This window comes from Antechinus flavipes, chromosome 5 (genome assembly GCF_016432865.1).
Source record: "Antechinus flavipes isolate AdamAnt ecotype Samford, QLD, Australia chromosome 5, AdamAnt_v2, whole genome shotgun sequence".
Classification (NCBI taxonomy): domain Eukaryota; kingdom Metazoa; phylum Chordata; class Mammalia; order Dasyuromorphia; family Dasyuridae; genus Antechinus; species Antechinus flavipes.
This window is the reverse complement of record NC_067402.1, coordinates 170675268-170688816: the sequence shown is the minus strand read 5'-3', so window position 1 is coordinate 170688816 and position 13549 is coordinate 170675268. Positions and strand designations below refer to the sequence as shown.

The following is a 13549-nucleotide window of genomic DNA, read 5'->3' as shown; positions in this document are numbered from 1 at the left end:
AGCAGCCATAGGGCATATGTTTGGATTTTCTGAGGGGCAATAACATATAGTGCTATGCAGCGGGCCAATTTTGTGCTGTTCTTTACTTTACTCTGGCCCTCTGCCTTCCTGAAATATGTCAAAGAATGGCATACCATACCACTTACAGCTTTAACATTTGGTTATATATATATAAGAACAGAACCCAAAATGCAGAGTTTATGAATAAATATCAAGAAAGAGCCAGAAAAAGTACTGCAATACCAGCTTCAAAGAGTGCTTGGAACTAACTTACTGCAGACTGATCAAGTTCTCTTATATTTTTAAAAATTCAGAAGGTCCTTTAATTCTTCTTAGTTTAATGTTCAAAACCTCCAAACAGAATCCTACTATTTGGGAGTACTTCAAAGGTCATCAAAAAGCCATATTTGAACAATAATTACCTCTACAACTTTGCTGACAAACAGCACCCTGATTTACTTCTGGCCATCCTTAATTGTTTTGATTTTTTTTTTCTTTACATGGCCTCTCTCCTAGTTCTGCCTCATGAGGCTCTGCTGCCCATGTCAGCCCTTCAGATAATTGATGATAGCTGTCCTGTCCTCCCTTAATCTCCTTTTTCCCAGACCAAATATAAAATATTCTTTTAGACAAGCGCATTTGTTTTTTAAAGCTCTGCTCTATGGAAGAACCAGGAGAACACTGTATATAGCAACAGCATGATTATGTGATGATAAATTCTGATGGATGTGGCTCTTTTCATCAATGAGATGATTTAGGCCAATTCCAATGGACTTGTGATGGAGATAGCCATCTGCACTCAGAGAAAGGTCTGTGAGAACTGAGTGTGGATCACAACATAGTATTTTTGCTTTTTTATTGTTGTTTGCTTGTTTTACGTTTTCTCTCATTTTTTCCTTTTTGATTTGATTTTTCTTGTGCAGCGTGATAATTGTGGAAATATGTATAGAAAAAGACCACATGTTTGACACATATTGCCATCTAGGGGAGGGGGTTGGGGGAAAGGAGGGAAAAAATTTGGAACACAAGGTTTTACAAGAGGGAATGATGAAAATTATCCATGCATATGTTTTGAAAATAAAAACTTTAATTAAAATTAAATTAAATTAAATTTAAAAAAAAAAGCTCTGCTCTATGCCCATGTTGGGGGCTGTTACTTCACCTCTGCTCTGTCCGGCTTGGCTTGGGAGCATTTATCTCCTTCAGCACAGGAGAATGTCTGTGCTTTCCGGCTCCTCCTGGTTCTTTCCACAGGAGGGGGCCGATCTAATTCTGTGCTGCTCCGTAATGTGACGGCTCTCCTGGGCCGGGCCGAGGGGACGTCAGCTGAGGAAGTGTCGGTCTGGTCATCCCGAAGCTCCGAGCTGGTCTCCTCACTCCCTGTGTCTTCTTCCATAGCATCTGCATCCTCTTCCTCGCTTTCCTGTCACAAAGACAGAATTTGTAGCTAAAATGGGACAGGAGACCAACAACTCATGAAAAACAGAGCTTTCTTTCCAGCTCTTCTTATTCTCCGGGAGACATTGTAGGTTTTTAAAGCCTATCTCTGACAGGGACATTGCACTTGTGTAGCTTGTATAGGCTACAAAGATCAAAATTCTAATAATCTACTTTCTTCATGGTATCAGGCCTGTGCTGTAACTAACTATGCCTGTATATAATATCACCCTTTCTTTAGTAAAACAATCACACTTAGCAACTGTGGGCATTTGGGGGCAGGGATTGAGGAAAACACTCACCTCTGCTGATCCAGTGGTAAAGTCTACTGTGGAGGATCTCCTTTTCTTCTGTACAAAAATGGATTTCCGCCGTTTCCTCCGTCTGGTTGGCTTAGGGGGCCCAATTTCAGTACTGTTCTCTCCAATTGGGGGTTTGATAATCTTCCTTCTCTTTCCATAATAATAAGCTAAAAGGAAAAGTAAAATAAAAAAACTTAAATGAACAAAAAAGTTTCCATAAATAAGTTATTTACTAACATGTAATTTGTTCTGCTCTTGATAGAGATTAAGAATCCTGGGCAAATTCCAATGGTCTTGTGATAGAGAGAGCCATCTGCTTCCAGAGAGAAGACCACATGGATTGAGTGTGACTCATAAGAGTATTTTCACTCTTTTTCTTGTTGTTTGCCTTCATTTTGTTTTTTTCTCATTTTTTTCTTTTTTATCTGATTTTTCTTGTGTAGCATGACAGTTATGGAGATATGTATAGAGAAATTGCACATGTTTAACAAATTTGGAACACAAAGTTTTGCAAAGGTAAATATTGAAAACTATGTATACATTTTGAAAATAAAAAGAATCCTGGGTATTTTTTCTCTGACTCTTCCCCAGGTCTCAACTCTGCCTACTGGCTTTCTTGGCTTCAAATTTCAACTAAAATCTCATAGGAAACCATTCTTTTAAAATACCTGAAAGGATATAGGCCTATCTTTGATCAGATGTTGGAAGGGTCAAATTGTTATCAGTATCTAGACATCTAGTTCTTTATACTGTTTACTATAACAGCAATTTCTATCAAATGAAATGCTTTTACTACTGGTACCTAGGTCTCAATTTTGAATATATACACACACACATATTTCATTATTTTATATATATATATATAAATGTTTTTTTTCACTTCCTAATCTGAGCAAGACAAAAATGTACTGTTTTCAGGATCCATGGCAAAAGCATCTTTTGTATCATTTACTAGTTCTATACCCCTACATAAGTCACTTATCTAAACTGCCTCAGTTTCCTCATCTGAAAAATGGGAATAATGATGACACTTACTTCCCAGGTGTAGAAAAAACAAAATAAGATTGTATTTGTAAAGCATAGTATAAACTTTAATGCAATATAAAATATTATCTATTATTATTAAAAAAAAAAAAAAACTCTGGCTTTCTTCTAACTCAACAAAACAGAGAATTCGATTCTCTGATATTAAATACTGAATAACAGTTATCAATATAAATGCCAACATTCTGGAAGAGATAGGTATCTGATGAATAATTTATTCATCATATGAACTACATTCATAATCAATTACTCAATTAAAATCACTACTGAGAATGAAATACTTATGGGTCATGATCAAAAGAGCACATTAATTAATCAAAAGCTCATTTGTCCCACTATGTGGTTCTCATTTAATAACATTTGTTTAATAAAATGAAATGTATCAAAGGAAGTTTTGTGGATGGGGAAATCACAAGAGAAAACTCAAACCTTTCTTCAAATTTCAACTTCAGGGGTTACTGTCTGTCCCTAATAATCTCTACATTCTTAAATCCTGATGTGTAAAATGATGAGGTAGAGCTATATGATTTCTAATATTCTTCCTAAATAATATGATTACTTAAAAGCTAGAATTTAATCCATACTAATGTCATTCAATGGCAAGGAAGTAAATGAAACCAAATAATTTTAACCCCATTGATTCAAATGAGTAACAGCAAAGAATTTCATATTGACAATATTTATGTTACCTACCCTGTAAGATTCTAAACAAAGCATTATATAAAAATGATTTATCATCATGTTTGGATCAAACTCGTAATAGAAGCAAAATACCACCCCCCAAGAACCTGGAATTATTATAGAGCACTCTTTCTCCTGGGATACAAGTTGCTGAGCATGCATAAACTACTGTTACATGAACAATACCTTATTTATTTAGCTGAATGTACAAGATACAAATGAATAAGCACCACTTATATTAGAAAATTCCAAAGTGGACATTCAAAGTCTGTTGATATCTGATTTTTTGGCTAGAACTAAAAAAATCAGGGTTGGTTTTACAGAATGAAATAAGAAGTGTGGCACCTTTTTAAGTTATGAATTGGATTCAATGACTTGTTTCTCTCAATTCAAGATTCCAACCAAACATTGTTTTTATCTTCTTCCCTCTGGTTCTTTATAAATTCAATTCAGCCATCAGCAATAGTCACAGTGAACTGACCCAAGGGATGTTAAAAGATTTTGCAGCTTATAAAGTCAAACCTAGAAAAATCTTTAGTTTCACTTTCAATAGTAGTTAATTTTAATTGCACTTCTCTGATTTTTTTCCTCTTAAGCTTGAGAGGAAAGAATGGTTTGCTTTTTCTCTTAATACCAGAGGCCAAGTTTAGTGTTCAGTCACATCCTGCTGTATTTACCAAAGGTGGCTGCTGAGTGAACTACAATACTGGGAGCACTATGACCTTTTTACAACTCACTGTAATCTTACAGAAAGAGGCCAAGTTTTACAGATATTCAATTCAATTCAAATATTTATTAAGTTGTTTCTATATACAAGCCACAGTAGCAGGTTCTGAGAGGAATACAAAGATAAAATGTGATTCCTACTCCAGAACATATAATTCAATAAGGGAAAAGACATACAAACTATATATATATATATAAATAATATGTGTATATGTATTCTATATATACTATATATATATGTGTGTGTGTGTGTGTGTGTGTGTGTGCTTATACATGAGTGTTCAGCCATATAATATACACATATAAAATATACATGTACATACACACACACATAAATATATAGATGTCTATATACTGTGTGTGTGTATATATTGTGGTGTAAACCAATGGGAATTCTAGCTTTTGTGGAGGGACAAGAATCCCCTCTCAGCCCTGAAAGAAACTTAGGATTGCTGATCTTTGATATGAAAGCAGATCTGAGTCTTGCCTTGCAGTACTTACATATACAGTCTTCAAGATTCAAATAGAGAGGAAGGAAAGCGAATAGCAAGAGCTAAAGACCAGCCGCAGCAGGAACAGTATTCATAGTCCTTAATGAGCTGAGCTGGAAAGACTTGCCAGCAGAGAGAGAACTTAGGGGAGAAATTGAAAGGAAGCCTGAGCTGTGTCACAAAAGGGAGAGATGAAGATATGGGAAACACAGGGCCCTGTGAGCATCTCAGATGAGAGAATTCAGGAAACTGCTTGTATTTACTACTTCAAGGCCCAAGGGATGCTTTTAAGAAGTTCTGCTTTTCCCCTGACTTTCCTTCTCTGTGGCTGTTCAGTAATACACTATAATATATACTTGTTTATCTAAATGTCTCTTGTGTCCTGATACCACCTCAAACATAAAGATACTAGGGATTAGTTAGAGGTACACAAAACTAAATTATAATGAGAGCCAAACCTCTATCTGAACATTAGGATTTTTTGGTAAAGTGGGGGCTTTATTGTTCTTGCTTTGATACAAAAATGCATAAAATATGAAAGAAAGAGATTGTGTGGACTAGAGACATCATTTTGCTCCTAGGAGAAAAGAAGTTGTAATCAGTTTGGCTTATTAAATAATTAGCTTCTCAAGTGAGGAAGGAAATAGGGCCTGGTCGAAATAAGCATGACATAGGTAGGATATGTAAGGTGAGTAAAAACAGCTAGATCATATAATGGATAGAGTGCCAGGTCTGGAGTTTAAAAAAAACAAAAACAAACAAACAAACAAACCAAAAAAAAAACAAAAAAAAACAGAGTTCAAATATGGTCTCAGACACTATAATCCTGGACAAGTCACTTGACCTGTTTGCCTCAGTTTCTCTATCTGTAAAATGAGCTGGAGAATAAAATGGTAAATCACTCCAATTTCTTTGCCAAAAAAACTTGAACACAACTGAACAATAACAGAAAAGGTAAAATAGGAAAGACATAGGGGAGATTTGGCTCTGCCCCATCCAGAAGAGAGAAGGGAGCAGAAATAAAATTACATTTAGCATCACTACTCAGTAGTGTTGTATAAATACGTATAAGATAAAGGAGAATATTTATCACATTCTGCTTTAAAACAGTACAGCCTAAAAACAAAGTGCTGTGAGAATTCATATTAGAACAGTGCAAAGATTAATTGAAGAGTAGGTCACAAAAGATTGGGAGAGGATTCCCATGTGTCTGGGATGATGTGAATGGTGGCCCATAGGTAAGATGTTTAGGAAGATAGTGTCTGAGGAACTATGAGTAGCCCAATATAGCTGGAATATAGCTATTCCTCAGTATTCTACGTAGGGTAGAAGAAAAGCTTGGAGAAGTAGGTATAGGAATAGTGTCATAAAAGGAAAAGTGCTTTCTTTTAGAGCTAATCACCTGCCAGAACAGACTGGCTGACTTGGAAGTCAGAAGGACTTTTGTGGGGTAACAATGGCAGGTGGCGATTTTAATTATAAACTACATCTGATGCCCATCCAGTTTTATAAGCATCATTCACTCATGATGTTTTCATAGTTCTCAGGCTCCTCCCTTGTGACAGATAAGGAACAGGGTAGACAATGAGACCCCACATCCTTGCAGGAATTTAGTCATTTTTGGTAGCATATCCCTTCACTTAACCCACTGCTTCTCATATAATCTAAAGAAAATTATCCAAGTCCCCCAGAATATTTTAGTCAAGTAGTTTATAAAATGGGTCACTTTGACAAACATGATGAACAAACAAAAAAGAAACAAAAATCCTCCAGCTATTTAGTTGAGTTCTTTACTTCCCAGAAGTGATGAAGAAGAAAGTGAAGTATTACTTCATAGTAAGGTAAACAAGTTTTAAGTCATTCATCAACAAAAGCATTCTTTTTTCTTATTGTATATATTGTGCTGTCTTTAAGAATTTTTAAGAATTTTCAAAATTGTTTAATCTGGTGGGATTCTATATTTAGTAGGAACTTCCATCCTCTTCCAAATTATCCCTCTTATTACCTCTTAATATTCTATTTAATAGAACTAAGAGGCAGTGCAGTTCAGTGGATAAACTCAACTCCACAATCTAAAAGCCTCAGGCTCAAGTCTGACTTTTCTGTGTAACCAAAGCAATTGTTGATTTTGTGATAGTTCACCAAAATAATAAAATCACCGGTTTGGTCTTAATGTTCCTCCTAACTCAAAACATCAATATCTGTCAAGAACAGATATACCTAGAGAACTATCCCACAGACATTCCTGTAAACAATTATTGGAAAATGAATAGAAATAAGAGGCAAACCAGATTATAGTATGTGTAGAGTTTTTTAGGGGGGGTGGAGTGGAGAAGGGAAAATGGGGGGGAGGGATATTATATTGTGTTAGTTCCACAAATAGGACTTACTGTATTTGGTTTTGGTGTGGATGGAGCAGTTTTCTGGGCAGATTTCAGTAACCAAAACAGGACTAAACAAATTTGGACAACATTCCAGCTTGGCACAAACTCTCTTGCAGAAATCTGCTACTTGGTCAGATGTTCGTACAATCTTGACAACTGCCCTATATGTTTTACCTCTGTACCTAGGAAGAGAGAGAAAAAATATTTTTTGAAAGCCCAAGTGTTTATTTATAGGGCCAGTTTCTGACAGTGTTCAACAGATATCATAATATTATATTTAAAAATAAAAAAGCAATATAAAGTGTTTGGTTTTATTTCATTTCATATTTCTTCATAAATTCAATTAAGTAGAATCAACATGTAAATATCTATTAAGTGCAAGGAACCTTCTACCTCCCCCAATAAGTGTAAGGTCCTAATGAAATAAAGAAAGTCATTCATTTGCTCAGATTTTATAATAGAAATAGTAACACATACACAAAATAACACACACAGACATACCTATATATATATATTGCTTTGCTCCACTCCTTTGTACCTAATGACATATGTACATATGACATATATATGTATACACACGTGTGTGTGTATATGTCATTAGGTACAAAGAAGCGGAACAATGCAAAATATAACAAGCAACATAGAAGATGAAATCAATTCTAGTTGAGGTGTCCAAATCCATAAGCTGAGTCTTGGAGAAAGTGAAGGATTTTGAACAACAGTGATGAATGGAAACAAAGGGAATTTCATTTCAAGAATGGGAGACAAATGGATAAGTCATGATAAGGGAAGGATGAAAAATGAGAATGGGGAATCAGTAAGTGGCAAACTTATCAACAAGCATTTTTATGCTGTAATAACAATGAATTTTGTTTATAAACGGTGATACGAAGGCTCTGTTAAGAAAATCTACAATAAAATTTTCCATTAAGTATATTCTTGTTTGGTAATATGCAATTTGATACATAGTGCATAACTAATGAACATCAGTACCAAAAATAAATGTTTTTTTGAAATGAAACTTGAGCTTTTATCATCACATTTAATTTTTGAAAAATTAAGTATATAAGTAATTATATTACCATTTTGAGAGCTATACAATCCAGGACAAAGAAATCTTATCTTGGTAAAAACTGCATTATCTGCTTCTAGAAATTCAACTGATTTTTTTTTTATTATTATAGCTTTTTATTTACAAAACTTATGCATGGGTAATTTTTGAACATTGACCTTTGCAAAACCTTCTGTTCCAACTTTTTTCCCCCTTTCCTCTATCCCCTTCCCTAGATGGCAGGTAGTCCAATACAGTCAAATGATTTTTATTATTCAAAAATGGCATCTACAATGAAGGTCACATTTTTTAAAAAAGAAAAACAATGAAGAAATAAACCAAGGACTAAGCCCAGAACAAATCTCAAGTGTGATGAGTAACAAAGCAATGAGCAAGTCCCAGCATCACTTCTGAAGAGACATATGGCCACAGCAAAGACTTCCACATTTAGATCTAACATTTAGTGTTATAGTTCAAGGATCACTTGGTAACTAATTAAAGTTAAGAGAAGTCATCATTTCTAGAACTACTTAAAATAAGATATACCTTTGGGAAAAGCCAGAAATCTTCCTCCTATCCAAGCTTATACTTCATAGTAGAAGCCACTAAGAATACATCATCTTAGCTGTCTGTACTTTTCCCCTGAAATGTAGGCATTTTTTAAAATTAGGACTGTCTCGCAAAGAGAAGAGGAAAAACAGGACCCAGTTGTACAAAAATATTTTATAGTAGCACTTTTTGTAGTGGCAAAGAACTGGAAACAAAGTTGGAATGGGGAGCTGTGCTCATCAATTAGGGAACAACTGGACAAATTATGGTTTCAATATTAATTGTATCTTAAGAAATCATGAAAAGGATGGTTTCAAGGAAACCTGGGAAGATTTGTATGAAGTAAAGTGAGAAGAGCTAGAACAATGTATACAATAACAATAATGGAAAGAAATAAAGAAAAACTAGAAAATTTTGAGAGATAAGAACTTGATGAAACATAATCCCACTGCCCAATAGAAGTGGTGAACTCAGGGTATAGAATGAAACATTTTTGATATGGCAAAGATGAGAATTTGTTTTGTTTCATTATTCATATTTGTTACACAAGGTTTCTGTTTTAGTTTTTTTTTTGATGAAGAAGAAAGGGAAGAGAGAGATTTTTGTTAATTAGAAAAAATTAGGAAATATTAATGCATCCATTCTATCTGAAATTAAATCCACAGATTCACTGAAAGGAAAAGAATGCCAGAGATCTCAGAGGAGTTTAAAATGTATCTGTTAAATCATTATTCTCATCTCTTGTTGAATCATGTTGCAAAACAGAGCAATTGTTTCTCCCCCGACAGTGGTTTCAGTCCTATAACTTTTTTTTTTTTTTTTAACCTAAAGGACATTTCAATGAATACCCTGAGGATAATAAGAAAGTTTCTAGTATCTAACCTTTCCTAAATGTTGATTTCAAAACAAAATAATTTCATCCATCCTTTGTATTTATCTGCAGTGTTACTGATCTGGAATGGAAGAACTCAAGAAATTATTTGAATGCCTTTTATTGATATGATTCCTTATAACATTCAACTATTCTTTTCAATCCTAGAACATTAGTGGCAAAGCAAGGCTTGGAAACAAAGTTATGTTACCAACCCAAATTCAGTGGGCATCCTGATGCCTAAGCCCAGAGCTTGAAGAGTATAATGTAACAAAAAGCAACTGACCACTCTCAAAAAAATCTTTAATTATGATGACGACATGGGTTCTTTTTCTTAAGTAGATGGAAGATGTTGCCTACAGTCTAAAGACTACTTCCTCAGGTCATATGCCCTTCTTCCATCTTTCAGGATGTTTGCAATTCTTTATGATCTTTAAGAAACCATGAAAAGAAGTTCAGCGCCTATTTTGATACACCATGGATACAGCTATCATTTTATATTTCAATTCCCTATCAGATATTTTTTATGTTGTTCTTTTCAGCTCAAAGATTATTCTCTTTGGCAGAATTAAAAAAGGCAAACAAAGAGTTGGGTAATTCTATCACTCCTTATCAAGGTCCCTTTTACTCTGTGCAACAGAGTCACACTTTTCTGTGATACTCCTTATTTTCCCAACATTGTTAGGGGAAAAAACCTTCCAAATTTAGCTTTCCTTTCTGATCAATCCCCTTTTGGTTTGTTAAATTTGATTTAAATAATCATATTTAAATAATCAATACATTTGATTGAAATAGAAATTTAAAAAAAAATTTTTTTTCTTCCTAATCAGGAACTTATAGTTCACTGGGTGGCTCTCACTCATGATATTCATTGTGTTTCAAAACGGTAATAGCATCAAATTGTATAGGTAGCACAAACCACAAAAATGCAATGGGAATGAGGTTAAAATAAGCACCAATCTGTACATTTGTTCTTTTTAGTTGTCATTATTTCGATTTATATAATTCTAAGGATATTTGGATTTTGTACTAAAATAGTTAAAGACCAGGCTTTTGGGTAAATTTTAAAATTATAGAAAAGGAGAAGCACAGTGCCCAGGTGAAATCCAGGGCAAGGTCGGGGGCTCACAAATATTTGTATGCTTACAGAATTCTCTAACAACTATGTCTCTGGCTATTCAAAATACAGAAAATTATGCTATAACTAATGAGCATGTATAGTAAAGAATAAAGTATCTGTGAAAAAAAGATGCGAAGAGAAAGTCCTCCAAAGCATATTATAATTTTTGGAGGGAGGAACAGAAATAATTTCTTAGGATTTAGCTGGAAAGTACTACAAAAACATAAGGTTCATTATAAATTATTCTGTAATCAGTACAGTTTCAATAAACATTAAGCACCTAGTATAGGCCAAATTTTTGTTGTTATAGAAAAGCTATTCTCATTGTAATTATTGTTATGTCTGTCATATAATAAGGATGCAAAGATAATTAAGATATTAAGCCTGCTCTGAAGGACCTTATAATGTAGCAGGGGAGCTAAAACAGGCAAAAATAATAAGAGAATATAATAAATGAAGAGGCAAAATACAAGACACGAGTTCTGATTGAGGGAAGGGAAAGGGTGACTTCATGAAGAAGGTAGAATCATTTGACATGTGAAGAGTCTTTAAAGACAAGTAAAAACTTGAACACTAAATAGAGGCCAAGGGCAATTGAATTTTTGGCACGAAAAAGCTGAATTTAATGATGTTGAAGAAGACGATAACAATGATAGTTTGTATTAGTAGAGTGCTCAAATAGTTTTCAAACTATTGTTGTTCAGTCATTTCAGTTATGTTTGACATTTCGGGACCTCATTTGGGATTTTCTTAGCAAAAGATACTGGGATGGTTTGACATATTTTTCCTCCAAGTCATTTTATATATGAAGAAACAGAAAATTGGATTAAGTGACTTATCCAAGATCAAACAGCTAGTAAGTGTCAGAGACTGGATTTGAACTCAGAAAGAACAGACTTCTTGATTACAGAACCAGCTTTATCACCCTTTAGCCCCTATAATTTTTCAAATACTTTCATATATTTTTTTCTTGTTTAGTCCTGTAAGAAAGCTATTATAAACATTTCCATTTTACAGATGAAGGAACTGAGACTCAGAGCACACTTTCATGATTTATCTGTATTGTCATCACATTTATGTTGGGTCAAATAACCAATCAGATGGTGTTAGGTCTATAATCCAGAACTCCTGATTCCTAATCATTCCATGTCATTGCAAAGGAACACTAGAATCAACAGTAGGATTTATCCACTGAAATTCTCCCCACAGGTGAGTTAAAGTGTATGACAAAGAAATAACTCCTTTGTTTTGGAGACTGGACTTATGAAGAGATACTGCTGAAAAAGCATGATTTCACATTTTCTATTTCCTACGGCAGACATGAACCTGAAGAAAAAAATCCTTAGCAATGTGATTTATTAAATGCCCTGGAAAGGCTACTGTAAACACTGAGATAAGAGTTTAAAGCACGCTTTACAAATAAGGGGAAAAAAGAAATTAGGGAGGGGGGAGATATTAAAAAGAGAGAATCAAGTTGGCACACAAAAGAAAATTTTCCAATTTTATAAATTATCTCAGAAGGGAGGAAAGGAAAAAATAGAAAGACCACTGCATCAGGACTGATGAATGGCAAAGAGAGTATAAAAGAAGGTAGTTAGGAAGGCACCTTGCATGTAGAGAGAGTTTTCATTTCAGACAGCTCCTAGATAGGATAAAGATTTAACTAGAGCATCCTAAGTTAAACTTTTCCCCTGTTCTTTAGAAAGCAGAAGCTTTTTGTTTGTTTGTTCAGTGAGGTTTATCCTGTTAGTAAAGATGTCAGGAGATCAAATAAGAGATTCATCAGAAGAGATTGCCTCTAAAGAAGGAGAAAAAAATAAGAGTTCTGAAAATGTCTGACATTGAGGCATCCCACAATAGTGAGGAGAGACTTCAATTCAACAGACATCCGGCAGAAACCTCGATCTGTCAAAAGCAGAGAAGCTAACACTTTTCTTTGTTTGCCTGAATAATAACTTCATCTTTGAGAGGCAAATGAAACAATGGAGGTAACTCTTATTATATGACAATTTTCATTGATCAGGATACACTTAATTGTCGGGGGTATTGATTCTTGGAATTTTGGGAAATTTTAACTCTACATCAGAATTTATGGTAAAAAAAAAAAAAAACAGAAAGTATATTGACATGCAACTTCAATTTGGGCAAATTGGATTGTAGAGTATACAAAGGAAAGCTAGGTGGAATCTTTTAAAGGGGAATTTCAACCTAGTGGGATCAGAAGCTCAGAAGTATAAAATTCCAAAGAGATAAAGTGAAACAATTCCAAGGTGGAAAATATGAAGCATTAAGATCAATTAAACTATTCAGATTTTTAAAAGACATAGATATTTTCTTTGTGGAAAGGACAAAAATAAAGAGACAAATCCAAAAGTCTGACATGATTTCATAAGAATTATTAAGATCAGCGGCAGCTAGATGATGCAATGAATAGAGCATCAGCCCTGAAGTCAGGAGGACCCAAGTTCAAATGTGGTTTCAGACACTGAACACTCTAGCTGATGACCCTGGGCAAGTCAGGGGGGGAAAAAAGTATTATAAGACCAAAATTAGCCCCAGAGAAGAAATGACACACTAGATCTCCAACCTCCTTCCTTGTAGAGGTATGTACAGAATGTAGATACACACACATGCCTTCAAACAGTCATTGGATTCTTTCGATTGGCACTTTGCTCTTTGTATTCAGAAGTTCTAGTCAATTTTCTTATATTTTCCAGTTTTTTTGACTTGTCATGTTTTTCTGGAACAAAGGGGTTGAATACACCCTGCTGCTTGAACTAGATTAAAATATAATTAGGAAATATTTAACAAAACAAAATATAACATGTTAACAGTATTTATGTTGTTACATCTAAGCCAATATGTAACCCGTAGGGATCTTCATGACTCCCAC

At 34.4% G+C, this 13549-nt stretch overlaps 1 protein-coding gene across 2 annotated transcripts in view; it reads right to left on the bottom strand.

The window, feature by feature from the left end:
* The window catches only part of SFMBT2 (Scm like with four mbt domains 2), a 301913-nt gene that overhangs the window by 13992 nt on the left and 274372 nt on the right, over positions 1-13549 (bottom strand). For both annotated transcript variants that reach the window (XM_051962302.1, XM_051962303.1), the window contains 3 exons: positions 7072-7247; positions 1740-1906; positions 1163-1423 (listed from right to left, as the gene is read on the bottom strand). In XM_051962302.1, coding sequence (XP_051818262.1) covers positions 1163-1423; positions 1740-1906; positions 7072-7247 — 604 coding nt within the window. The remainder of the gene's footprint in view (positions 1-1162; positions 1424-1739; positions 1907-7071; positions 7248-13549) is intronic.